Raw genomic sequence first — 27,381 nt, 5'->3', positions numbered from 1 at the left:
AGGGGCAGATCCAGAACCTCAGGTCAGGGTGTGATTCCACCTACCTCCTGGCTTGTGGCCTCAGTCCACACCCCTTTTCATGACCACCTCTCAGTGCAGGCTCCAGGGACATGGTGATCTGGCTGGAGTGGATACCACTCCTGGAAAACCCAGGCAGGTGTGGCTGCCCTGATGGGTAGACCAGTTGTTTTCCAACGGACCACACTTGGCATCACCTGGGAAGCTTACGAAACACCCGTGACGAGGTCCCAGGGACTCTGACTCACTTGGCACAGGTGTTCCAAAAGTTCCCCAAACAAAGCTAAGGTGAGGCCAGGTAGAGGTCCACTGGTGGGTTGGGGGAGGAGCCGGAGGGCAGGACTTGGAGTGGGTTGATTATACTCTTTCATGTTCCTTGGGGACACTCACATCCTGGGAGAGAAGTGTACCACCTATTGGTGGCAATGGTTATGTGCCATTAGGCTTTTTGGGCACAACCTAGTAGCTTGTTCCATAATGAATCTGAAACTTTGGTTGTTATGAACGTGACAGGAGACATTTTTAAAAATCAAGGTTGCAATCTGATTGCCACTTTAAGATCCACATTTCTTATTCTTTGAAATTTTACTCTGAAATACATGTCTTCTGACAGGTATCACCAGAAATATACATGTATTCACATTTAAAAATAAAAACAGGTGGAATATACGAAGCTCCAAGGAGAATAGTATTTATTTATGCATTAACTATTTTGGAAGTAAATTATTATTTTTTAGACATTGATGAACCTTTATTTTATTCATTTCTTTATATGTGGTGCTGAGAATCGGACCCAGTGCCCCTCACACATGCTAGGCAAGCGCTTGCTCTACCACTAAGCCACAATCCCAGCCCGAAAGGAAATTATGCTCTGTGTGTCTGGTTGGAAGTTCAGTTCCTGTTCCCAGGTTGATCTAACTTGTGCACCAAGATTCCTGTCAAAATGAAAGAGAAGCAGCTCTACATCAGAACCTGGCAGTCTGTCAGGGGCTGTCACTTGCCCTTGAGCCAGGCTCTGTGGGTTACTGGGCCCATTCTCCTACCTCACCTTTGGCTTGTCCCCTGGTTCTGCCTTGGACCATGTACCCTTCAGGACTGCATTTGCCGCGGCCTTCCTGGGCACCCTGTCCCCAGGCAGCACTTCAATCTATGTAATCTCTTGCAGTTTCTATTTGTTCCACCCAAGCTTGTGTTGGTTTTCAGACTGCTTGAGGCTGTGCTTTGGTGTGTCCAGCCTTGGCGAGTCTCCTGTCCTTGGGCAGGATCTGTCCCCCACTTCTTTGGATTAAGAGCAGGCCTGCAGCTGGAGCCACTGAAGTAGACAGAAAGGCCAGGCAGGAGGTCCGTGCTGCCTTCTTGTCTTGGTTGTGTGTTCCCATTACTTGAAGACGCTGTCAGGGAGGGAGTCGGATGGGGGAAGGTGGGCCAGAGTGACCTGTGTTTTCTCTGAGGCATTGAATTTGCCTGGTGACAGCGTGTGTAAAATGTATGTCAGGCCACCATGTACTTGTATCATGTTTGTGTTCTAAAATTTCCAGTCAAAGTGAATGAATTAAGCTAGCGTTAAGAGACCTAATGTCAAGTTCAGCTTTTTACCCCAGATGGAGATGGACATAGTCCAGGCATGAAGGCATTTAAACTGAAGGAAGGACTGTTTGGGTTGAGACACAAGAGGCTGGCTAATGGTGATGAGCACTGGTTGTCGGCACTGGGTGGCTGCTTTGTTGCTGGGGAAGTGAGCACTGAGCTGGGCGTGTGGGGCAGGGACAAGGAGAGGCGCTGGCCCCCGACAAGCCTCCAGACTGACATGGGGTAAGATGGGGTGGGCTGTGTGTGGGTAGGAGGGAAAGAAAGAGCACAGAGGGACTGGACTCTTGGGGTGTGATCTGATGGTGCTCCAGGACCTGTGGAGGCCAATGGGGGGCGTGCTTGAGACAGGAAACCCCTCCACTGCAGGAGCACACAGGTGTCTGCCGCATGCAGTCTGTCTGGGCACAAAATCAAGAGCCACTCAAGCAGGAACAAACTTTATTTCTGAACTCCACCAGCACACTCCACACACACTCCCGGGAAAAATGCTGAACGCCACGCCACTCGGCTCCTCCCCCCGGGACACACTACCCAACAGGAATTCCCTCCTACCGCACTTCCCCAACCAATGGGAACTCTCCGGGGAGAGAGCTCCAAAGTAGCAGGCCCAGGCGGACAGCAGGGGTCTAATCTCCAATTGAATGCAAATCTTAACATAATCAATATCATCTCAATGGCTTGCTGGCATTACCTTTCAACCAAAAATGCCATGCGTCATTCCTACTTGGCTATGGCTCTCAGCAGGTGTCACTGTGAGAAGCCACTGCACTGCTCAGACCTAACAGGGACTGGCACTGAAGGCCTTGCTCTCCCCAGGTATTCCTGCTCCTCCTTTTTTTTTTGGGTAGTGGGGATTGAACTTAGGGGCACTTGGCCACTGAGCCATGTCCCCAGCCCTATTTTATATTTTATTTAGACAGGGTATCCCTGAGTTGCTTAGCACCTTGCTGAGGCTGGCTTTGTACTCGTGATCCTCCTGCCTCAATCTCCCAAGCCACTGGGATTACAGGCATGTGCCACTGGGATTACAGGCATGTGCCACTGCGCCCGGCTTCCTGTTCCTTTTTGACTCAACCTGTGTGACTCTGTCCCCACTACCTGGATGAGCACCCTCTCTTGCTAGGTCTGGCCATGGCTACTCACTGCCAAGTCCCAACTTGGCCATACTCCAAGGTTTCCCACGGGTCTGGCCTCTGCTCTTGTTCTCACTCTCACCAGGTGTCACTATGGCACCTGCTTCCACCCGTGTCCCTACTGGGCTCTGCAGTCCCTTTCAGAAGGCCTTCTCTCTCATCTCCCAGTCTCCGCCCCATCCCCAACATAGATAGGCACCAGCTTGAGACGTTTCCATTCATACTTGGCTCATGTTGGCTCAGCTAAATGGTCAGATTTGAAGGCCAAACTCTAGGTGGACTGGATCCAAGCCATCCTAAACTGTGTGGCACTTAACTGTGATTCCTGACCATCCTGGAAAGCTAGTTAGGCCAACTGTTGAGGGATGTGGTGGGCCCAGCTGGGACGTCTCCTGTGTGTGCTTTTCAGAAAGGACCACACCTTGGTTTTAGAGCAATGTCAGCTTTGCTGTAGAGGGTGGGCCCTGGGCCTTGAGGCTGATTCCAGTAGGAAAGAAGCGTTTGAAGGCTGTCATGAGTGGGAAGCCTGTGTCAGTATTAAACACAGGGTAGGAGCCATTTCCCTCGCTGGACTTTTAAGTGGTAGAGTGGTCTGGGATGGATGAAACTGTGCCCTTGACGCAGCCCTGTGCGCGATTCCTGAGTGCTGGCATGGCTGGCTGGCGCTGGTGGGAATGGGGAGCAGCATCCTGGGCATTAACTACTCCCCACCTCTCCTCACCTCTCAGAGTGCTGAACAGATTGCCGCGCTGTGCAGGGACTTTACCGACTCCCAGACCAACAGCATGGAGGGACCCAGGGAGAGTCAGGACCCGCCTCCAAGGCCCCTGGCACGCCACCTCTCTGATGCAGACCGCCTCCGAAAAGTCATCCAGGAGCTGCTGGACACCGAGAAGTCCTACGTGAAGGTAACGGAGGTGTCAGACGCTCGCTCCTTTTTGGTCACGGCGAGTTGTTATGTTAGCAGTGGCCTCACGTCACCTCTGCCCCGGTCACCTGCCACTCATGAGACAGACACCTGCTCCTCGAAGCCATGAAACATTGCAGGAAAGGAGGGCAGGGTGAGAGGGTGGGAGAGCTGAGAAGACTCAGAAAAAATTAGATTCTCGGCTCATTTTGTTACCAAGGTAGCTCTCACTATGGAAACAGATGTTCTAGTTTGTCATTTGCAATCTGTGGGAAGGGAGTCTGCACTGCTTTAGGGCGGGGCAGAGATCACTTTAGGTGATAGGACACAGGCAGCAGTCTGTACAGAAGCCACTGCAGATGCAAGCCCCCAGAGCCCAGGGGTCATGGGCAGCAAAGGCTAATGCAAGGGAATCATGTGGGAACATTCTCATTCCATGATGAGGGAATCATGTCAAATGTCTAGGGGACCCAAAGAATTCATTTCCTTATCTCACCTACCCCAGGGGAACACTGGCGCCTGGGAAAGCAGATTTCCTCACTTTAAGTATTTGCTGAAACTCGGGACCTATTATCAGGTCACTTTACTTCTCTGTTACTGGAACAGGATGGCACAGGTTGGTGGCTGAGAACCCAGGCCTGGCTCTGCCGAATCTGGCTGCATGTCCTAGGACATCTTCTCCAACTCACTTGGTCCCTGTGCTCTTCCTGAGCCTCCAGCTCTGCGTTCTGAGGCCAGGATCCGAGTGCTGGCACACATGTGGCTCTTCCCTTCCTTCTCCACAAGGTGCAGCTGAGATTCTCTCAGTCACATCTCTACTGTGCCCTTGGACTTTAAAAGCCTTGCTTACAGGTAGACCAGGAAAGCTCCCCCAAGCCCCTTCCTTTGGTCTATAGGGGAGAAAAGAAAAGCTAGATGAGATTAGTTCTGCTCTCCATTCTGTCTGGTCTTGCAGTGAACATGGGGAGCTCAGGGGACCACCAGGGAATGACAGCCAGATTTCTAAGCAATTGTTTGCATCCATGGTGGCCTTTCTCTGGGTAGCTCTGAGAGCTCCAGAGTCCTTCTGACATCCTGAGTCCTGGAGCCTTGATGGGCAGAGAAAGAGTAGGATCAGGTCCCTTTTTGTCACTATTTTCTTCTCCCTGATACCTCCTGCTGCTCTGGGCGGGTCATCTCCCTGTGAACTAGTAGAGGACCACCGTGCGAGCTGTGGGTCAGGACAGGAGGGTCTGGCTCCCCTTTCTCTGCAAGAACCTGCACTTTGTTTTCATAGGGCCTCAGGCTGCAGCTCTTTGCCACCCCCAGCTCAGCGTGACCTGCTCTTTCTGTGCAGTAAGTCCCCTGGGTGGCCTTAGACTGGACAGCAGTGACTGCCGTGCCTGCCACTGTCTACAAAGTAACCGCACCTGGTGCCTCCTGTGATTCACACACACACCCCACTACTGCTATTTTTGTTGACATTTAACACGTCATTTTCCTTGTGGTCATTCTTTAACCTAACCTGGACTCCTGCATGCTCCCTGAAACGATCAACATCTGTGTGCTCCCTTCTCACTTCTCAGGCCACTGTGCAATTTGGCAAGGGAGGAAAGCCAGGGATGTTTTTATGGTGAAGCACCATTAGTGTCGCAGGCCTAGTCTTGTTCTCAGACTGATGGTCCAGGAGGCACTTTGGGCTTGAGAAAGCTCTCTGGCTCTTAGATTTCTCCCTTATAAAATGAGGGAGCCACTGAAGCTGACTTAGTAGTCAACTATGTCTAGTATTTTAGGACTAAAAATTCTTCAGGATAAATGAAAAACCAAAGAGAAATATTTTCTATCACTTAATTATATCCTGGTCTCAGCTTCAAATTATTAAATTAAAAAACCCTTCATCTAGAGGGTTTGTAAATACAGTGAGCTCCAACTGTTCTGAGCTTACAAATGTAGCTCACGTTTTAAACATTCTAACTGCTAATCTCTGGGGATTCTTTTCTTGCATTTGATCATGGGAATTTAAAATTCTGCTAATGTATCAACCCCCAAATCGAAGAGCTCTCCCGATCTCGTTCTTCCAGTCCTGTGTTGGAGCTGTCCCCTTGCCCTGGTGCAGAGAAGGAACCCAGATATCCAGTGGGGTCCCCCTGGCAGCAATCCCCAGCCACACCTTGCTTCCCCTGCAGGGAAGGGTCCTATGGCAGTGGCCTAGAGAGAGGGCATGTTTTGTCAACACAGATAGGAGATCAAGCTGTGAGGAAGGTTGTGGAATCCAGCTGATGAGCGTTATTAAGCTTTGCATTAGCTGAGCAAGAACAACCCCTCTGGGTGCCCAGAGTGTCAGCAGGACGCACCTCACCATCCTAATGGGAGCATTTTGAGCTACTGTCTGCTGCTGGAATCACTGGGGTATTTCAGATTTAGGTGTTAAGAAGACTTTCTTCTTTCAGGATCTGAGCTGCCTCTTTGAATTATACTTGGAGCCACTTCAGAATGAGACTTTTCTAACCCAAGATGAGGTAAATAACGCACTCGCTCCTTCTGTGTACTGATAGGCAGATTCCTGCTCCCTTTGAACCAATCTCACACAGACTCTGTGTAGTGATTCCAATGAGTAACCGGGGCGTGGGGTCTCCTGAAGGTCCTACGTGTGGCCTCTACTGCATGAACACGGCAAGGGCAGAGGGCTGGTCATTGTTTTTTATAGTGGAGGACGTATGTTCCCAAATTACTTTCCAGAACATGCACTTTCAATGTTAAGCCACAGAAATTCATTCTTTTCTGTGAACTTCCATCTTTCCTGATTTGAATACCAAGAATTTTACATCTGTGTAAAAAGTTATCTTAGAAATATGGAATCACAGGGGCTGGAGCTATATGTTTCTCTACATTTAAGTGAAATCCCTTATGAAAATGCTCTTCTGGAAAAGATTTGCTCTTTCTGCTTCTTGGGGACCTTCCTTGTGATTGACATGTGGGCCCGAGGGGGCATCCAGCTTGTCCTGGCTAACACTCTTTTCAAACCCCAACCTTCACGTAGATGGAGTCGCTTTTTGGAAGCTTGCCAGAGATGCTGGAGTTTCAGAAGGTGTTTCTGGAGACACTGGAGGATGGGATCTCAGCCTCCTCTGACTTCGATGTACTGGAAACCCCCTCACAGTTTAGAGTGAGTATTTTAGACTTAGATTTAAAGCAAAATTAGGTGGGAATGGTGCAAAAATCTCTCTTCAAGAAGGCTTGGTGTCCTTGTCCAGGTGAACTTTGCACGTTCGCTGCACTGTTTCCCTGGCAGGTGGTAAAAGAAGATTTTTCTCCTAAAGTAAATGCTCTGCCAGTCAAATAGTCTGGGCAGCCCCACCTCTGCAGCATCCCCTGGCCCTGGACCACACCCTTCTCCTTTGTTAGCTTTCCGGGAGGTATCTGGGGGTATTGCTTCTGAAGCAAGAACACCTGCCCTGAACCTCCCCTTCTCTGTGGTCCTGGGAACCTGGCTGGACCGCACAGGTTTCAGATGCTCCGATGGAGCCTTCTCCTCTGTGGTGTCAGAGGAAACTCCAGGGATGACATGAACCCCACCTCCCCACACCCCCCAGGGACGAGAAGCCAAGAGGCCGTGGAAAGGGGTCCAGAAGTAGAGTCGAGTTCCAGATCTTGTCCAGCCCCGCACCCTCTTGGCCCTCCTCGGCGGGTGCGTTTCTTAGCACTCTCCGCTGCCTGTCCTCTGACGGCACACCAAGTCAGAAGGCTCTGCCAGAACCTCAAGCTGTTGGCCCAGTGGGGGAATCTGGGTGCATCCAGAGTGAGCAGAGCAGCCCTGGGCTTATGTCAGTGGGGACTTTGAGGCACTTGTGTTTTGGTACCAAGGAGGACATTATGGAGCAGGCCTGCATCTGCCAGAAGCCCACACTGGAGCAAAGCGAGTCTGATTTGACTTTTCCTCCCCTTCTAGAAACTGCTGTTTTCTCTTGGAGGCTCTTTCCTCTATTACGCCGACCACTTTAAACTGTACAGCGGATTCTGTGCTAACCATATTAAAGTACAGAAGGTTCTTGAGCGTGGTGAGTAGTGCATATCTTTTATAGATGTGTTTTGGTCTTTTGTATTTTTAGTTTTGATGCAGAGTAAATTTGTATTTTAACAAGCAGAGGTAAGTGCAATTTCAATGGATTTGGTTCTTTTTTTAGTCTTGAAAGTGTCAGAAGTTCTAGGGACAGTTTTCACTTATTTCAGTGTACTGGCAGCACTGAGCAGATGTGCCCGAGACACAGTGGCTGCTTTGCTAGGTGGTCGCCCTCTGCTGTTGGATTTCCTGGATTCCTTTCTTACCACATCCCAGCCTTATGGAACCTACCACCATACCTCTTGGATGGGATAGAAAGAAATGTGTGCTCAGGACTTTCTGGTGTCAACCCTCTTTAGCTGGAGGAACAATGACAAACTACCACCAAACCCACAAGATGTGTGTGAACTACTGGAGTCTCTTTGTAGAACTGGGAAGAACTCACTCTCCCAGTGGTGGCCCTTCTCTGCACACTGTCCTGGGGCACCGAGATCTTTCTCCTGACACTGTATAACCACATCTACAGCTTTTGCATTCAGTTTAATGTAGAGCTGTCAGTACCTCAGAAGCCCCAAGTCTAACAGATGAAGTCTTGGGACACTTACAATTCCTAAAACTGGCCAGAATCCACTGTGTCCAGTCACTTTGAACAGAGGTCTGAACTCCAGGCATTTCCTCCTACAAATATCATCTTATTTTGAAGGTCTGTAGAAAAATGGTACTGCATCTTCTAGATGCTGAGATTTCGCCTTTGTCAAATAACCCCAAATAAGGGCCTATCCTCATTTGGATGGGTTGCATTCCAAACAGCTGGCCAAGGAGGCCACCTGGTGGAATGCAAAGTGGCAGCTGGTGTGGCCACTGGCACTCATATCACGGGCGCCCGGATTCCTGGGTGTACTTCGTGGCACTTGACACTGAAGAGAAAGGCAGTCCTCACTGCCAAAGCCGGTGCACCGGCGCTGTGGCGCTGTGAGGGTTAGGCTGCAGGGCTCATCGGCTTATTTCAAAGGAAAAATGGTGGGGCTTTTTCAGATAGCACCATGAGATGGAGACAAGAGGGAACAACAGTGCTAGCGAGGCCGGTGGAAGACACTCTGGCTGTGCTACCATCTGAATCACGTGGGGTACGGCCGAGGATCTGGAAGTAGTCTTGTGGCTTGATGAACGGTTTGAAACTCACTTTCCAGGGCGCCTGTGAGAGCGACCCTCAGTGTGCACCTAGAGCCAGACAGGCGCGTTCAGACTCGGTGCCCCTCTTGGGGTGGGCCTGTACTCCTCTGCCTCCCTAGTAAGCTTCCTTTGCTCAGGGGACCGTTAGAGCTTTGAGGCTGGATCCCAGGTTGATAACTGGGTGCCTGGTGCAGTGACGTGCTTGGACCTTTATTTAAGGATCGCATCACGAGGACTACAGAAGTGGATGGTCTAAAACTTTGTTAAGACAAATGATAGACAGTGTCATGGGTCCCACCAAGCTCTTCTAAGGGTCTTTCCCCATTGCTTACAGCCAAAACCGATAAGGCCTTTAAGGCTTTTCTGGATGCGCGGAATCCCACCAAGCAGCACTCCTCCACCCTGGAGTCCTACCTCATCAAGCCGGTTCAGCGAGTGCTCAAGTACCCTCTGCTGCTCCGGGAGCTCGTGTCCCTGACCGACCACGAGAGCGAGGAGCACTACCACCTGACAGGTGAGGCTGCGAGGACGGCAGCATGAGCTGCAGGGGACACATTCTGAGTCACTGTCACGGCTGCGACTCATTCGGTTTTCCTATGTGACGACAGCTCAGTATGGCCATTCCTTTAGAATACAGAGTCCTTTGGTAAAATCAGTTTCCTGCAGAAGCTCCCAACAATTCTGAGGGGTGATTCGATCTGAATCTTTGAAAGAAGGTGATTTAAAGTGACTCAGGTAGCTTACCTGAGTCACTTGGCTGGTGAACTGGCTGCCAGAACAGCAAGTTAGGCCTCCTCCTGCCACTGGGGAGCTGTGACAGTGGCTGCCCTGGTGCTGCTGATCCTACGTGCTGGGGGAGGCGCCACCTTGTGGACATCTCTGAGCAGAGCAGGGCTGGCGGCGGAGTGCTCAGTGGCAGACTGTGCTTTGAGGTCCAGGCTGATGCGTTACCATCTGAAGCCTCTGAAATGACTGGCTTGAGGTACTACTGGACAAAGCACAGGGCCCTGCAATTTCAGAGTAGAGGATCCCTTAGAGAGATGCTGCATTTGGACAGGAGAGAGAATAGTGATTTATTCTCCACATGTCAAAACTAGGATGTCAAGTTAAGCCAGCTCATAAAATTTCTGGGGAGAGAAACAGATTTGTTAATAAAGGTTAGCAGTAGTGAAAAATAAGCACCAGAGGAGTAAATTCAACTTGTTCATCCATGACAAGTATACTATGGGTCATAAGTAGTGCAGACAGAATTTTTTTATATAAAAGTTAAATTCTCCAAGTAAAGATTCAAATTATGATTAGTATTCAGATACATACAAAGAGTTTGTTTTGCATTACAATGACCTTTAAAAAGTCTGTTAACAACTTCCAAACCTCCCTCCTGGCAGAGGATGAAAATGCTGAATGAGGAGAACAAAGTGTTAAAATACTTATTTTGAGGTGACTTGGAATTTTGCTTTTTGACTTTGACAGAATCATTTTGTCCCTTATGTGCCCTCATACCACGTATTAAACACCATGTATCAATACAAACCACTGCTCTGGCAGCAAGGTGTTTACACAGTTTACATCTGTAACTGCTAACTGAAAATCATGGATTCCAATCCAGTAAGTGGCCTTGGAGGAGAGGCTGCCTTCAGGAGCAGGTGCCCTGAGGCCTGCCACTCTTGGGTTGAATTCTGACCCCACCCCTTGTTTTTATCCAGAATCTGGCAAAGCACTCTGTATCTCAATTCTCTCTTCTTTAAGATGAGGTTGGTTACAGCCATCATTTTATGGTGGGGATGAGATGATTCACATTCATCACTCGTGATGCATGTCTAGTGGGAAGTGCTGCGTGTTAGCGCTGCTGTTAGTCATCACCAAGAGAATTTGAGGTAGAAGGTATCTGGCTGTTCACGGAAAGGACTAGATTACAGGGGGCCCTGGGAAGCCACACCTGAGCAATGCTGGTGGTGGTGGGAACCAGTCTGGATGGCTCTCCCCTGAAGCTCCTTCATCACTGTTGTTGGACAGACTTAAAGCAAACAGACATGATAAACATGATTTCATATTTTGCAGAGGCACTGAAGGCAATGGAAAAGGTAGCAAGCCACATCAATGAGATGCAGAAGATCTATGAGGACTACGGGACCGTGTTTGACCAGCTGGTAGCTGACCAGAGTGGTCCAGAGAAGGAGGTCTGTTGGGCTCTGGACTCAAGAGAGGCCCCAGGCCTGGGTAGATGGGGTTTAGGCTACGCTGATAGTACTCTCCTGGGGGAGAAAACTTAATTTTTAACTGCAATTCACTACACTGGTCTCAAAATGTAACCTAATGACATGTTCACAATGAACCAAAGACTACAAGTAAACTTCACTGGGTTCATGTCCCCACCCCTGGGCATGACATCTCCCAGTCCCAATTCTTGTGCTGGGAGGAAAGGATGAGGGAAAGAGGGGAGCAGCCTGCAGAGAGAATCAAGGGCTTCTCCTTTTTTATTCTTCCATTTTGAGCATCAACTATTAGTGGCTACCTACTTACTTAAGCCAGTCCAAGTGGGATTTGACATTTTCTACATTATTCTTTTCTTGTGCCTGTTAAATTTAGAACCCCGTGCTTTTAATGTTTATATGCATGCAAGAGGCAATATAGTTTGAGTAAAAAATGGCAAGAATAGAAAAGAACCAGAATTTAATTTTTTTTATAATGGTCAGTTTCAATGTTGGTGCTTCTTTTATTATCAAGTCTAATGCAGTTTAGGATTAGAGGTGGCAGATATACTAGATATTGACACAGGCCCTTCAGATGAACACCAGTGCAACTAACGTTATGGAAACGGTAGCTCATGAGGCCCCTCTCACATCCACAGTGTGCAGTGAAGCAAAATATTTCATCTTCATATTGTCTATCCACAGTTTGATGCTTAGCTTACATTATAAAACCTATTTAATACTCTTGTGTTATTGGGACCATAAAAAATAGGTGCACTTGTCTTTTAGCAAATGACCACATATATGTAAACCTCTGGGGGTTTCCACATCTTCTTTATTTCCTGTCTTCACAATCTAGGTAACAGAACTTTCCATGGGGGAACTTCTGATGCATTCTACAGTTTCCTGGCTGAATCCGTTCTTGTCTCTAGGAAAAGCCAGAAAGGACCTTGAGCTTACGGTATTTGGTTAGTATTCCATTAGAAAGAATGTCAACTCTCAAGAGACAGAGAGTAAGGAGAACTGGGCCAGCCCTACCTAGCTAGCCACATGCCGATTCCCAGGAGTCGGGAGAACAGCCACCTTTGGCCCTTTCCAAGGGCCTCGCCTTGTGCCGTGTGGCTCAGAACAAGAGTCATGGGCACAGATCTCCCAAGGCTGTTTTGAAACCTGCTATCTTAAAGCTTGCTGCACTTCAAAATCTCTTAAATTCTGAGAGTCGGAAGAGCAAGTGTAGAGGGTGTAGCGCCACTGAGATGCACACCGTATCCTCAGCATTCAGTTAAACAGGAAGATTCGCAGTGCCAGGTCCTGCTTTAGAACACTCCACGCAGGATGACCAACACACCTGGTGTTGGGATCACAGTGGGATCTTAGCGACTCCCAAGCTTGAAGTGCTTTGTTCTAGTAAAACATTTAGCATTAGTTTAACCTTGAAAGAGTCTCTGTTAAATAATGACTTTTCTTTCTCTTTTCCTTTTAGTTTTTAAGAGAGCTGTCATATTGGTTTATAAAGAAAACTGTAAACTGAAAAAGAAATTGGTAAGACAAGAATCACTTTTAATTAAAGCTACCTCTCCACAGCTGTCTCCTGCGATGTTGAATTAGAAAGCTCGCTGAGCACCGCAGCTCACAGGCTGATTAGTACTTATTCCGAGGGGAACTAATGTAATCGGGTACTCAGGGCATTTCTGAGTCTCCCTATAGACGTCTGTTCACGTGGGGGCCTATGTAAGAAATCAACTTTTATATCCCTGAAAATGGCCCATGTTTATTCCACACACATTGGAGTCCGTGTAGCTTGTTTTAAAAGACTTTTGACCTTGACTTAAAACACAGGCCCCTAAATTAGAACTCAGCTGTGGTCCCCGGCCCTCAGCAGCAGGTGCACAGGGCTGGCTGTGGCTCTGGCCTAGAGACCTGGAACCCCAGGCCCCACGGGTGAGGTCTTGGAGAACCAGATGCATTCCCGATTCCGTGTCCTGGACCCGGGACAGCGGCACACAGCCTGTCTGTACAGAGGGACTGTGCACACCTGCTCCCCGGGAGAGCTCCTTAACCCTCTTTCCTGTGGGCTTTTTGTTGCAGCCCTCGAATTCCCGGCCTGCGCACAACTCCGCTGACTTGGACCCGTTCAAATTCCGCTGGTTGATTCCCATATCGGCCCTTCAAGTGAGGCTGGGGAACTCGGCAGGTAACTGTTGTGCAGTGCAGCGCCAGGCAGTGAACTGCGGAAGGAAGCAGTAGCAGGCAGGGGCATGTCCGCTCTGCTTCTGTGACAAAAGCAGCCGAGCGCCAGCCATCAGGAGGACAGACTCATTTTTGCTCATTTCAGAGGCATCTGTTCTAGGTGGCGTGGGCACAGCACTCATGGTGGGAGGAGGCCTCACCTCGTGGCAGGCAGGAAGCAGGAGGAGGGAGGGGACTGAGGTCCAGTGCCCTGACTTCCTCCCACGGAGCCCCACTTGTAAAGGTCCCCCACTTCCCAGTGGCACCGCAGGCTGGCAGACAGGCCATCAGCACGTGGGGGTACACTTCTGCCTCCCTTCTTTTTCGTGGTACTGGGGATTGAACCCTAGGCCTTAGGCGGGCTAGGCAAGCACCCTGCCACTGAGCTGCACCCCAGTGGTGTGTCTTGTTTTATAGGGAAGGAAAACAAGGACAAGAGGTTGTTTTGCTATTTATTGACAAACCTTTGCCAACGGATGGTTTCCTCTGACAGATGGCCCCTTTCATCACTTTATTTTCATAATCAAGTTTTCAGTGTTTCTCTTTTTAGCCTAGCATTCTTTTTTTTGGGGGGGTGGGTACTGGGGATTGAACTCAGGGGCACTCAACCACTGAGCCACATCCCCAGCCCTATTTTGTGCTTTATTTAGAGACAGGGTCCTACTGAGTTGCTTAGCACCTCACTGTTACCGAGGCTGGCACTGAACTCACAATCCTCCTGCCTCAGCCTCCCAAACTGCTGGGATTATAGGTGTGCGCCATTGTGCCTGGCTTTAGCCTAACATTCTTGATACCCTAAAATTTAAAAAGTCTTTGGCTCTGGAAAATGGTCACAGACCCTTCCGGAATAACCATGAATTGCTGGCAGTGAGTCAGGTGACAGAGGGCGACAGGCTGGGGTGTGCAGTGATATGCTGGTTCTCTAGTCTGTCAGAGGCACTAGGTTTCCCCAGGACGGGACTGTTCCCTCAAGGGCCCGAGCACTTTCTTCGAAAGGCCAAAGAGCAGGCAAGAGGAGGACACATGTTAAAACATTTTTTCCTGGAGCACTGGAAAGGCAGGATCAGACAGATAGCTGGAAAACTTCAGCAGGAAATACAAACTGTAAGCAATAAGCATATCAAAATCACACACAGCCCGAGCCAGGAAGAAAACCATGAGTCAGCACTGGGACTGTTTGACTTTTTAATCTTGAGTGTTAAGCTTCACAAGGGTTCTCAATCGTGGCACATGGCAAAGTCATAGACTCTTGTTTCCATTTCTTTTTACGCAGGGACAGAAAATAATTCCTTATGGGAGCTGATCCATACAAAGTCAGAAATAGAAGGACGGCCAGAAACCATCTTTCAGCTGTGTTGCAGGTATTCTGACTTCCAAAAATTTAAACCAGTGAAAATGACAGAACTGACCCCTAGAAAGCCGAGTTTTAGTGCCCATCTGAGTTTTGGCTCACATCCACCCCCAAAAAACAGCCACTGAAGGCCCAGTGGAGGGATACATTGATCAAGTATACACACCTAACCCTCAGGGAGACTGCCTCTCGCCTTCTTTTGTAAGTGGGGACAGCCAGGCAGAGAAGATGGCTAAGCCCGGATGCTGGAGGGCATGGCTGGCAAAGGCAGTGCCCAGAGGAGCATCGAGGGCCAGGGTAAAGGCAGAGGACCCTGTAGACCATTGCTTACCCTCACTCCCACAGTGACAGCGAGAGCAAAACCAGCATCGTGAAGGTGATCCGCTCTATTCTGCGGGAAAACTTCAGGCGCCACATCAAGTGTGAGCTACCTCTGGAGAAGGCGTGCAAGGATCGCCTGGTCCCACTGAAGAACCGTGTTCCAGTTTCAGCCAAATTAGGTGAGCACTTGGCCAGCTCTGTTTATCCACGACGTGGTGGGATGGGGTGTGCTCTTGTCACCCATCTCTGGGGAACACTGTCCGTGCTCAGGGGAAGCTTCGTTTCCAAGGGACCCACCCTAGCTCCTGCTCCAGCCAGCCTCTGAGGAAGGCATCCGCCTCCAGCCCAAAGTCCACTCTCCCAGGTCCTGATTCACCATCTGTTCTGCTCACTGTGCATCCCCAGGTTCACAACGGCACCAGGCATCTAGGCCTAGTGCTTAACAATTAAGATCAAGAAACCTAATCTTTTATTCTACCCAGTTAATAAGCCAGCAGGTGATCACTCTAGGTTCTGCTCTTCAACTTTGTTTGCAAAATTTTAGCATTGGTCTTCAGAACCTTCTGTCTTGCTGTTTCACCTTTTGTTCTTGTTACCACAGTTTGTAAAACTAAAAACATCTTTTTCAGCTATAGTTTGACCTCTTCAGATTATGTGTTTAATGTCAAAATAAACCCTGGCCACCAAAAAATAATATGCAGCTAATGTCTGGAAACACTTCAACTGCAAGTTCCTTTCCCCATCAACCCAAGAGAACAGAATGAAACACACACAGGGCTCAACATGCAGAATGCAGACTCTCTGAAAGTTGCTTAGAAATTCCAGACAGCGTTCTTATGAAAGATAAAGAATATATTTCTGCTTTTAATTGAGCAAGGAAAATAAACAAGAAGATATGCAGAGAAAGATGGTATAATCTTGATTATCAGATTACAAAGAACGGAACCTAGATTTTATTAGTGATTAACTTTCAATTTACTTGTGGGCAAAACAAGAGTTCTAGGCTCTATAGGTAGTTTACTAGAGCTTCATTATTTATATAAAATAATAATCAAAAAATGCTTACTTCCCTGAACTTACAATTTCAAATGAACATAAATAAAAAATTTCTATGCTTGCAGTATTTACATATTTCTGTCTAAAATACCAGGTAATAGATTTCAAATGATAGAATAAAATCTTACATAATTAAGATGTTAAATCTCATACTTTACGAATCAGAAACTGCCCACTATGTAATCTCCTTGGGTCACAAAGGGAGAGCAATGTTCTTTTCTCGTTGCAGCCTCGTCCAGGTCTTTGAAAGTCCTCAGGACCTCTGCCAGCAGTGACTGGCCCAGTGAGTCCAGCAAGGGCCACTCTCTGGACTCGGATGAGTGCAGCTTGAGCAGCGGCACCCAGAGCAGTGGCTGCCCTGTGGCTGAGAGCAGGCAGGACTGCAAGAGCGCGGCTCCCGGGAGGGACCCCCACGTTGGCCCAGCAGAGTTTCCAGACAGTCTCATCAAAGAGAGCGATATTCTGAGCGACGAAGATGAGGACTGCCACCCGACACTGAACCAGGGTAGCCCTACCAAGGACATCGAAATTCGGTTCCAAAGACTAAGAATCTCTGAGGACCCTGACCCACTCCCAGCTGACCAACAGCCAGGCAGCAGGGCTGACGAGGGCCAGAAGGGAGGGGAGCAGCCCAAGCTGGTCCGGGCCCACTTCTGCCCCATTAAACGAAAAGCAAACAGCACCAAGAGGGACAGAGGGACTCTGCTCAAGGCGCAGACTCGTCACCAGTCCCTTGATAGTCAACCCGAAAACGCCAACATTGATCTAAATTCAGTTCTAGAGCGGGAATTCAGTGTCCAGAGCTTAACTTCGGTTGTCAACGAGGAGTGCTTTTACGAAACAGAGAGTCATGGAAAATCATAGTGCAGCTCGATCCAGACGCGGATGACACTGATCCTTGACTTTTAAAATTGGTGAAGTGGAAACTGCAGAAAGACCATTACTGGGTTTTGTGCAGTATATATTTTCCCACAAAAACATTGTAAAGATTTAAGTTATTTTAATTTATTGTGGACCAGAAAACCAGATTAAACTGGTCAGAATCTGTAAATTAGTTTATATCCCTTTTTGAGCAGGTATCAAAATGATTTAGAATCCTTAAAGTAATTAGAATGAAATTTTATTTTAAGTTATGTGGAAAAAGTAAGGTTGGGGAAGTTGTGATTAATAGCTTTAAAGGGGTCCTTTTTTCCCCCAGAAGCTTCTGGGCATTTTCTTTGAGCTGTTAGTTTTTGCTTTATTTAAAGCAAATTTAAGTTATTTTAATGTGGTTTAGGGGCACAATGTGCAGAGACTTCATTTTTTGTAAGGTTGTAATAGATGCTGTTTATACTAAACATGTCATATCTATGCAGTATATATTAAAAGAAAGCTGGTACTGTATCTTGATATTTATTTTCTTTACCAAGTTGTACAGTAAAAGGAACATGTCATCTGACCACTGGTATTTTACTGTCGTTCTGTGAAGACGGACAAGGACTGAGAAGCCCACCTGTTGGCTGCGAGCCTCCTAGAGTCCACAGCTCTCCCTGTCACTATCTTTTGTCTGATTTTTGCTTCTACTTTGCTTGAGTTCTTCTCGGAAATTATAAGCAAAGAGCTGTGGGTCTTCGTCACACATTTTTCTGTATATGTCACAGAGGTTCTTAAAGTGCAAAACCGAGAGCTGGGTGGGACGAAGAGTGGGGTCCACGTCTGCCAACTGCAACAACCTTCCTGTGCTCTCCAGGCGTTGAGCTGCAGGGAACAGCATTCTGGGGGAAGGGGAAAAAGCAGGATTTTACTTAAATTCTGGGAATCATCACATCTCCTACTCTTAAAAATGACAGGGTTCCTGGCAATTGCCACCTCGAGGGAATGACAGAGCAGAGGTAGATGCACCCTGCTTTGGAAAGCAGGTGTATCCAAAATAAAAAAGTTTCCAAAGCTAGCTTGCTATACATCATATCTGTTCAGCTGCATCTTGGAGAAGTATGTTCTGATTTGCCTCAAATTTTGATGAAAATCTTCTGTATTCCTAGGTACCAACGATTCAGTTTTGATTCTCTATAATTTGAATTTCCTTCACCCCCAAGAGTGACTGTTTTGTAAAGCTAGAACACAGTTGATGGGAAAACAGCACTTCCCCTCTTTAAGATATTTTTGAAGCATCTTTACAGCATTTCAGAGTACTTTAAATTGCATTTAACCAAATGAAGTCATTATTTTAAAAGAATCAAACAACTGCTTGGGACACTGGGAAGAGGTGTGCCTGGCCTTGTTTTCTTCTCTCAGACCTCAGTCCACAGAGCTCACCCGAATGGCTTGGGAGGTGTTGAGGTTAGTGAAGGCTTAGTGGCCTCAACAGGAGCTGCAGGCCCCCACACTTTCAGGTGAGGTGACCTCAAAGTCCAGCTTCATGGCAGGAGGGTCTGATGATGCTCTAACATCTGGGACCACTGTGTGATGTGGTGTGACTGAAGGACACCAACACACCAAAGCGGATCACAATATTTGTCCACACCCATAGACAGGACTGTGTGCAGAAATGAACGGGGCCTGTCACTTAGCTGGGGGTTGCCTTGGTGACGGTAGGGCCAGCTTGAAGTTCAGACCAACTCAAGGATTTCTAAAAAACAGGATATACTTTGTGATGCTTCCTGGCTATGAATCAGGGTGGTCAGGTACAGCTGTGAGTTCCACCTGGATCAGCAAACAGCAGGCCAATAGTTAAAATTGCCACCAGAAAAGAGGTTTTGTGGAATTCTGCCTAGCAGAGCCTGAAGTCATTTCACATGACCAGAGAGAGCTATGCCAGGAGGTCCTGGAAGTGAGAAATGTGTGCCTCTAAAGCCGAGTCCCTTTCAACAGCTAAATGCTGCCCATTAGATGGAAATCTATAAAATACATTTCTCGGTCTTCTTAGACTATAAGTGATCCTCAGGATACAGGATATCATTGTGGTCACTGCAGGTCCACTGAGGTATGCGGGCTCTGAACTAGGGCCCAGTGTCTGTTTCCTGTGTGGAGTAGCGAGCAGAGCAGGGCCAAGTGTGCTTACGGGAAGGAGCCTGTCACTTCGTTTTGGCTGCTCAGAAGTTACATCTGCTTCCTAGTTGTCATGTGTCCTTCAAGAAGGGAGATGGCAACGTGGTACAAAAAGCGTGGTAAAGCCATGGTCTGTCTCTGGCCACCCTAGAACCCATCACCTCCCCGGGACTGGGTCAGCATCAGGCCTGCAACCGTGCCAGGCCTGCGAGTGGCCTCTGAGGCAAACCAAGGCAGCCACGTTTTGCTCATCGCAGGATGACAATGACAGCAAATGACAGAGAAGGAGTCATGGAACTTTAGGGATTTTAAGGCCAGAGAGGAGGGGCACGCTTACCCCAGGCCGTGGTGGCAGTACTTCCTCCGGAACTGAAATGCACTCTGAACGACCTTCTCCACCAGCTTGAATGGCTGCTCTATCTTGGGCCGTATCAGGGGCGTGAAGTGCACCACTCCCACGTCCACCTTGATAGTAAACAAGCATGTGTCACTGTGTGGCACGTGTGGCAAAGCACAACTGAGCAATTCATCTTTAAATCCCCGAGTGTGGGAGGCTGAAAACACCGTTTCACAGACACACCTTTCCACACTCCTCTTCTCTGGCCACATAAGAAGCTGTGTTCCATTTGAGAGGACTCAAGTCCCAGTTGGCTCCATCTATTCCATAATACATCCCCTAGATCTGTGCCTGATGACCACTTAGCCTTTACAGTCCATTCCAATCATCATTAAAGACAGGCAAATAACAGCTACCATTAGGATATTTTAGTTGGCTTTGAATGAATAAAAAATAAGCTACAGCAGCAGTTCTCACTATAAGTCAGAGCCTCAAAACAGTGAAGGCAGATGGTCCCCAAAGACTATTAGCACCAAACTCCTGGAGAGGGAAACAGTCAGGACACCATCTACTATGGGTATGGACATGATTAATCAGGTGGACAGAATTCAGGCACACAGTCTGCACAGCCACCTAACTTTCTGGTGGGAACTTTACATGCCCCAGGACTGAAACTGAAAATGGAAACTTCCAAAAAATGTCACTGAGATTGTTTAGGCTGCTCCCAGCTGTTGAGATTCTTTAATTATCAGAAAATAAAACTTTTCAGGCATATCTTTTAAGAGATTTATACCCAGCCTTAGTCCAAAAATGGGCTCAGTGGCCCCGGGGATACATTAAACACAACAAAGGAAAAACACTGAAAGCAGAGACAAAGGGAAATGAAATCGAAACAGCTCTCGAGGTGCACAGCCTGACAGAGACTGTGACCCTAGAAATGGGAAGTCTCTCCGCAGCCCACCACGGGACCTGGCTCCAGGAATTGAAACTGCACTCTGAGCACCCGCAGGCCCTCCGAAAGCCGAGAGAGAGCAGTGTGGGCAGTGTGAGCTGTGCTGCTGTTTTCTGAACCCCTCAGAGGGCATTTTCTCCTGAGAGTCTCCCTAGAAAAAGGCTGGAACACGGCGCAAGTGCTGTTCTGCTTTGGCTTCAGGGTGGAGGAAACATCATGGCCTATGGTGTGATACACCATGCAAAGTACATGTTAAACACTGGACTCCACAAACTCTGAAATACCTGTCCTCACCTTTCTTCTTAATTTGGGATATCTGATGTGATACATGGTGGACAAGAAAACAAAATGAACATGCTAAGACGTGCTCAGCATGTTTTCTTCAGGTCTAAGGACAGCCCAGCCTTCTAGGGCCACTGCCTCCTGAGAACCACCAACAGAGAGGCTTTACACACCAAAAATGCCTTCCCCAGATGTCTGCCAGCTTCAGACCATTTTAGTGAAGATTTCATGGTGGTCACTAGTTATGAGTAATGGCTAAATACAACGCTAAATGTTCCTAAATTTTCCAGGTTTTTCTAATTGTGCTCTCTGCTTTGCTTCACCAGGTTAAGTTAGCAACAAGTACTTCTGTAGGGCTCTAGAAGGCCAGCACTTTCCTTAGACTTGAAGAAAAAACACTGAGCATGGCAGTCAGAGGGGAGAGAGACTGAGAAGGTGAGTTAGGGGCTCAAGGGAGAAGAATGCTGCCGTCAGCAGAGAAGATGGCTCCCTCTTCGAGCACTTCTGTGGAAGGAAAGGGACGGTCAACAAATGGGGCGCAGTGGGAGGATCAGCCCAAGGAACCCCATGCAAACTACATGTTAAACACTGGATTCCACATACTCTGAAATGCCTGTCCTCACCTTTCTTGTTAATTGGGGATATCTGAGAAGGTTCTATGATATTCTCTAGATTTCTCCTGCCTTGTCATTCTGTGACCACCACTCCTCCTTTCCTGTCACCATCTGAGCTCCCTGGCACCCCATCCCTATCTCTCATTCTGCCAACCTTTATGACTCATTTCCCCAAACCCATCCATCCAATTCTCTCAAATTACACAGTCGATTCCAGCAGCTGTGCATTCACCAGGAATGATCCAACAACCTGCTGGTCTCCAGAGAAAAACATCTTTCAGCAAAATATAGCCTAAGATAATATTTAACCCCTACCCAACCCCAAACTATCAAAGAATTAAAACTCAGGATAAGTTTGCCTGATTCTAAGACTCTAGGAGCAAAGGCGCAGATCTGGGGTTGGAGCATGCTCCCTCCCGTTCCTTCCTGCACAGAAACTGTCACTTCTGGCTTCTTTGAATTAAAAATTCGGTTTCATCCGTTATTTGACTAATTTCATTCTTTTGAGACACAGTTGGTGTTTGCAAATACAGGAAACGTCTAGTGTTTGCTTTACTTAAATATTTTAAGATCCTGCAGAAATATAGCAGCACCCATGTAAATGGCAGCAGATTTCCAAAGTTTGAATACAATTCTGACACTCAGTGAGGTTAGCTAACATTTATATTGCAGCTAAAAGAAAACCTCCACTTTCAAATGCAGCACTACTTAGTGGGGGCCTCTATAAAACTCAGAGGCAAAAATAACGTGGTCAGTAATGCCTGCTGCTTCTAGTGTGGGAGGACCTCTCCTATACACCCTCTTCTCTATCCCTTTCCCAAAGAGACTTGTTGGAATAATCCGTATGACAGAGGCCATTTTCTCCACAAACACAGGAAGGCTGCTGTGTAACTATGGTAACAGATACAAAAATGCTTTTTACTTATAATTGAATGCTTATTTAAAATTACACCATTATTTTTTCTTCCTTGAGTTCTATAAAAATGAAATCACAATAAAGGCACTAGATGCACTTAACATATTCTAGCTTACTGTGGCCAACTTCTTTCCACAGTCTCTCTGCAAAACAAAATGACCTAGTAACATTTCAAATCTAAGGGACTTATAATGGATTTCTCTATTTGCCTCTCTAACCATCACAATGCCAACGCTGTACCAGGCAGTTTCTCAGTGTCAGCAGCCATGGCCATAACAGCCTGAAGCACATGCCTCTTTTCCGGGCCAGCGTACCTAAGGCATGATTGGTTATCAGCTCAGAGCAGCTACTTTGCATTCAAGAGGGACAAGGGTCAAGAAGCTGTTAAACCTCAAATCTTGGATATTACAACTCAGATCCCTAATCAGTGATATATAAGGGATAATGTGCATTCTGACTCCTGATGATGACGTGCCCAAGAGCTCAATTACGCCGCATGAACACACACAGTCCACTGTCTGGAAAAGGGCCTCCATTCAACACTCCCTATGGTCCTTGTCCCAAACCCAAAGTAAGGACAGAATTTCAATTATAAAACCTTAAAACTTTAATAGCAGTCCAGGTATTTCAAACCAACATATTCAACAAAGATTGACTGTCAGTATCGGAACAGCTTTCTTTAAGTTTATAATTTGTGTTACTGTAACAAGATTAATTTCTGTAGACCACCCCACACTTTTTTTCCTCCTATAGATCTTTGCAACCATTAAAAAGAACAGATTTCAACAGTAACATAGTATTTCCTCTCAGAGCATGAGAGGCTGGGAAGGACCAGGCCTGGAGAAGGGCAGTAGGTTAGACCACAATGACAACATCAAGAATTGCCTAGGGGGAGGACGGTGGAAACTTCTAGAGTGTGAATTCTGTATGTAAATGTATGTAACTTATCCCTGCAGTCCTAGTAACATATCAGCGCCTCTGTCCAAGAGATGTGAAAATTCATGGAGATGAACACTTCATCCTAAAGAATGCAGAGAAGAATAAAAACTAACGAGTCTAGAATTTCAGTTCTATTTACCCTGGAGTTCCTGGATGGCCATGTGGAAACACCTTCCTAAAGCCAAGACTTTTCTCATAGGCCTGACCTTGGTGACCAAGGCACTGGAGGCCCTGAGTTAGCTGTCCTGGCATGTGCTCCCACTGTGGTCAGCAGGTACGGCAGGAACTGCTTGTCTCCCCTTGGGGCTCCCTGCAGGACACAGTGGACAAGCACCTAGGTCTGGCCCCAGCTCTGCAGATCCAGAAAAACTCCAGCACCTCAGGACTGATCAGTCCTTGAAGATGGTTTCAATGTGAATAAACTCACAAAAGATTAAGAAATGCTGCTGCTATTAACATTAGTATTGACAATATGGATGTCAATATATGAATTCAAAATGAACCAAAAACGCTAACAGACCACCTCGAGGTGCCTAGCCAGTACATCCTTCCTGTCAAACTCCCCATAACTGCAAGCTCTGTGGTTATTACGGTTACACACTGCTGTGGAATCAGAGCAAGGGCACTGGAGCTGACAGCTGTAATGGCCCTGTGTACCCCTAGGGCTGCGCACCGAGTTCTCTCAGGGGTGTGCTACAGGCAGCCAGACCAACTCCTCTTCTGTTGAAGCTTTTCTTCTTCACATGTTTTCCATATATTTTTTTTTTTTTGCAATGCTGGGTTGAACTCCACACCTTACACATGCTAGGCAAGTGCTCCCCACTGAGCTACACCCCCAGACTTTCACATGGGTTAATGCTGTCCCCTGCTCTTCCTATTTCTAACATGTAAAACATTCTGGGTTTTCTTTCCTTTTTTCTTTTTGGTTTGTTTTGTGTGTTTTAAGGTAAATTGGATCCCATCTTTTACATATTTATCTCACTGGCTGAACTCATAGAATTCTGGTGGGGAGGGAGCTCATTGCCTCCTTTGGTATTCCCAGAGTTATAAAAAATAAGAGAAATGATTCAGAATAATTAATTCTCGAATTTGGTAAAATCCAAAGTCCACATGAACTCACCTGAAGACCCTGCAGTGGGGTCAGGGCTGAGATGCTGGGGAGAAGACAGCAGGCCCTAAGGGGGCAGTCGGAAGTGGGGGGAGGAAGAGGCCAGGGAGCAGCGGTACCAGCATGGACGGGCACCTCAGCCCAGTCTCAGATACCCGATGAGGATGGTTAGAAACAACCAGCTCCTCAAATAATGTTCAAAGGAAATATGCTATGGGAAGAGCACAAAAAATGCATATCCACGCCATTTTGAGACTATGCAGCTTCACCATAAAATGCATGGACAATATTCTAACATGAGGTAATGAAGACATAGAACATGAATTCTCAAGATTCTTCCTCAGGAAGACAGAAAAACGAGTCACAAATGTAAAAATGACAAATAACAGAGCAAACGAAAATGCAGCTGTAGACAGATGCACACACCTGCTCTGCTAGGAAAATCCACAGCAGCAGGACGACCTCAAGGAATCAACACCAACACGCCGAGGTACATTCCTCTTCATTTACAGCAAAGTCCTCACTACTGACAGTGAAGCCACAAACTACCAATTTTAAAAGTTAGTGAAGTTTTCAGATCAGTCTATAACATTATTTTAAAACTAAAATGGCCATAAAGATGGAAGAAAATGGCAGACTGATATGTTCAGAGCCGATGCTGTTTATTTCCTAAGATTGGTCAGAAGAAAACCATCATTTCAAGATCAAATCAATTACATTAAATTTGTGAGACTAGAATAGGTAAGTAGCTTATCTTTGAATTATTTTCAACATTGCATAGAAAGCTAAGAAGAAGAAATGCTATTTTTTAAAAATGTAGAACCCAACTTTTCCTGAGAATTAAGTGGGCAGAACTGGAAAAACACACAAGGGGGTGCCATCCCAGATCAAGGGGAACCCCAGGCCTAGAAGATGAGCATGTGGGACAGAGGGCCGCCGACCCAGGACACCTCAGCTGCCCCTAGTGGACCAATACTGCCTCTGGGGAAAGAGTCACGGTCAATTCCATTCACCAAGCTCTGGCAGCCCAGGGACATCCCCAAAGCCAGCCTATTGCCAGCCCGTCCCCAGCCCCTCCATAGCTGAGAATGGCCCTTCGATAATTTTGTTTCAAAAATGTAGAATGTCATATAGCCTGGAAACAAAGATGATGACATGTGTTTCAACAGGCCGAAGATGACCTTGACTGTATCATGCATACTCAACTGTATTTCCTGAGCTTATGAGCAACCTGTTCAGTAGTTCTACTGCCACTGACTTCCATGTCCTTTCTTCCACTACAAGAGCTCCCAGAGTCCTTGCCTCCAACCTGGGCCTCTTAAACACACTCTCCATACCTCATCAAAGTGCTTGCATAACCACCAGACCCACCAGAGCTAACTCTTCCAGTTTCTAGTGGCATTCAAAGTCCTCATTAGAAGAAATGGCAGCCAAATGTCTCTCTTTTCCTCGGGGACCCTTAGGCTTCTCTTCTGAGAGATAACACCCTTGTCACCCTCTCACAGGCTGCTACTGGGATCAGGCGATAGGTGGTGAAAGGGAAATGAAAATAAACTGTTAGGTTCTGCACAGAGGCGTAGCATTATTTTCATAAAGTGCTCAGATAATGACTGATGCTTTCAAAAAGAAAAGCCAGTCTGAAGACCCAGGTTAGCATCACTAGGCAACACATTACGGGGATTGCATACAATTTTTTTTAAATAGAAACAGAAATGAAAACATTGTAAAGAAGCAAACAGATGGACTGCCTGACTCACGGGTGAGAACAAGCATTTTATGTGAAGCGATTTCAGAGTTAATGTATCTCCATGACCTGCAAAGACTGCCCTAGAAAGAAATGGTCAGCAAATGAGAGCTGGACATGTGCTGTCCTCAAAGGAGATGGGCAGTGCTCTGCTCACACTATTCTGGGCCTCAATCTCATTCCTGCAACTTATCATTTTGGGGCCTCTGTCAATTACTTCTCTGTATACTGGTTTTCTTATCTGTGAAATACAGATTCCTTTTACCTCAAAGGTTTGTCTGAGAACTAAATACTAGAGTGTCTTAAACAGCACCCAGGATCTAGGTAGTAGTTCATAAAAGACAGGTATTATTATCAGCCAAAGCAAAATAAAGACTTGCAAAATTACTTAAAATTCTAATCTTCTTCAGAAAGGATAAAATTATATTTTAAATCATTCAAGAGTAACCCACAGTCTAATTACTGATAATTCAAAGCAGCTCCTGAATTTTTTCAAACCCCTACTTGATTCGAGGCCCTGCTCCTGGCGTAGGAGACCTGGCGATAGACAGGACAGACAGGAGGCCTTGCCCTGGGAGCTTTACAGTGCAGGGGTCCTGAGTGGAGCTCCCTGGCCCCTGGTACTGGTGACTGAACACAGAGGATCCACCACTGAGCTATAGCCCCAGCTCCTTTGGTTTTGAGACAGGGCCTGCTAAGTTGTCCAGGCTGGCCTCAATTTGTGATCCTCCTGCCTCAGTCTCCTGAGCTGCTGGGATGACGGGTGTGTGCCATCACACCTAACTTTTTGCAGAGGGGCCCAGTCCTAAGCCACAGTAGAGTGATAAAGGGGACCAGAGGCAGAAGGACTCTTGAATTTTAAATTAGAAACAAAACAGTTTGTTGACTGAATGACTACTGAGTAGATGCTGCATATGAAATCAAGGATGACTTCAAGACGTGGGGCTTGCCGAGTGGAGGAAGGATGTAGCATTAACAGATGCAGGGAGATGGCAGACCGAGCAGGGTTGGAGACCGGTAGTTCAGTTTTGTGCCACAAGAGGTCTGCAGTGTCTATCAGTGAAGTGGATCGGCAGATGGAAGTGCGACTTGGGAATCAAGGGAGAGGGTCAGGCCAGAGACTTACGGGGCCAAAAGATTTACCTAGAGAAGCCTCTGGACTTAAAGATCGAATTCCACTTCGTGTCCACGTCAGCAGCAGACCCCAGTACCGCTGCCTCATGTTTCCACACACGCCTCCACGCTGGAGCGTCCTCCTCTGGCTCAGGCTGGGAGGCCAGCCCGGGGCTTGCCATCAGTGACAGTCAGCCCAGGGCTCCGGGGGGCCTGGTGGGGCTCTCCTGCCACGGCAGGAACAGCAGTGCCGTGACCGTTAGTGCTGGTAATCAGCCCCCCTTCACCCGGTGCTCACACTCAGAACTGTTCACACATTTCCAGGAAACAAAATAAGAAA

The 27,381-nt window shown here is 47.3% G+C and overlaps 2 protein-coding genes across 5 annotated transcripts in view; one reads left to right on the top strand and one right to left on the bottom strand.

Moving 5' to 3' along the window:
* Positions 1 to 17,425, top strand: part of Tiam2 (TIAM Rac1 associated GEF 2) — a 103,185-nt gene extending 85,760 nt beyond the window's left edge. For 2 of the 3 annotated variants that reach the window (XM_076858096.2, XM_076858095.2), the window contains 12 exons: positions 3,470 to 3,649; positions 6,078 to 6,146; positions 6,668 to 6,793; positions 7,577 to 7,685; positions 9,195 to 9,374; positions 10,922 to 11,040; positions 11,912 to 12,020; positions 12,536 to 12,594; positions 13,141 to 13,246; positions 14,555 to 14,642; positions 14,978 to 15,132; positions 16,239 to 17,425. In XM_076858096.2, the coding sequence (XP_076714211.2) occupies positions 3,470 to 3,649; positions 6,078 to 6,146; positions 6,668 to 6,793; positions 7,577 to 7,685; positions 9,195 to 9,374; positions 10,922 to 11,040; positions 11,912 to 12,020; positions 12,536 to 12,594; positions 13,141 to 13,246; positions 14,555 to 14,642; positions 14,978 to 15,132; positions 16,239 to 16,873 (1,935 nt within the window). In that variant the 3' untranslated portion in view covers positions 16,874 to 17,425. Of the gene's footprint in view, positions 1 to 3,469; positions 3,650 to 4,931; positions 4,984 to 6,077; positions 6,147 to 6,667; positions 6,794 to 7,576; positions 7,686 to 9,194; positions 9,375 to 10,921; positions 11,041 to 11,911; positions 12,021 to 12,535; positions 12,595 to 13,140; positions 13,247 to 14,554; positions 14,643 to 14,977; positions 15,133 to 16,238 lie in introns of those variants that run through there. The other variant, XM_076858097.2, reaches the window with a different exon arrangement.
* The window catches only part of Tfb1m (transcription factor B1, mitochondrial), a 44,054-nt gene continuing 34,061 nt past the window's right edge, over positions 17,389 to 27,381 (bottom strand). For both annotated transcript variants that reach the window (XM_076858104.2, XM_077109622.1), the window contains exons 6-7: positions 19,374 to 19,501; positions 17,389 to 17,763 (exon numbers count right to left, since the gene is read on the bottom strand). In XM_076858104.2, coding sequence (XP_076714219.1) covers positions 17,520 to 17,763; positions 19,374 to 19,501 — 372 coding nt within the window. In that variant the 3' untranslated portion in view covers positions 17,389 to 17,519. The remainder of the gene's footprint in view (positions 17,764 to 19,373; positions 19,502 to 27,381) is intronic.

The sequence above is a fragment of the Callospermophilus lateralis genome, chromosome 6, assembly GCF_048772815.1.
Source record: "Callospermophilus lateralis isolate mCalLat2 chromosome 6, mCalLat2.hap1, whole genome shotgun sequence".
NCBI classification, from domain to species: Eukaryota; Metazoa; Chordata; class Mammalia; order Rodentia; family Sciuridae; genus Callospermophilus; species Callospermophilus lateralis.
This window is presented reverse-complemented; position numbering and strand designations above follow the sequence as displayed.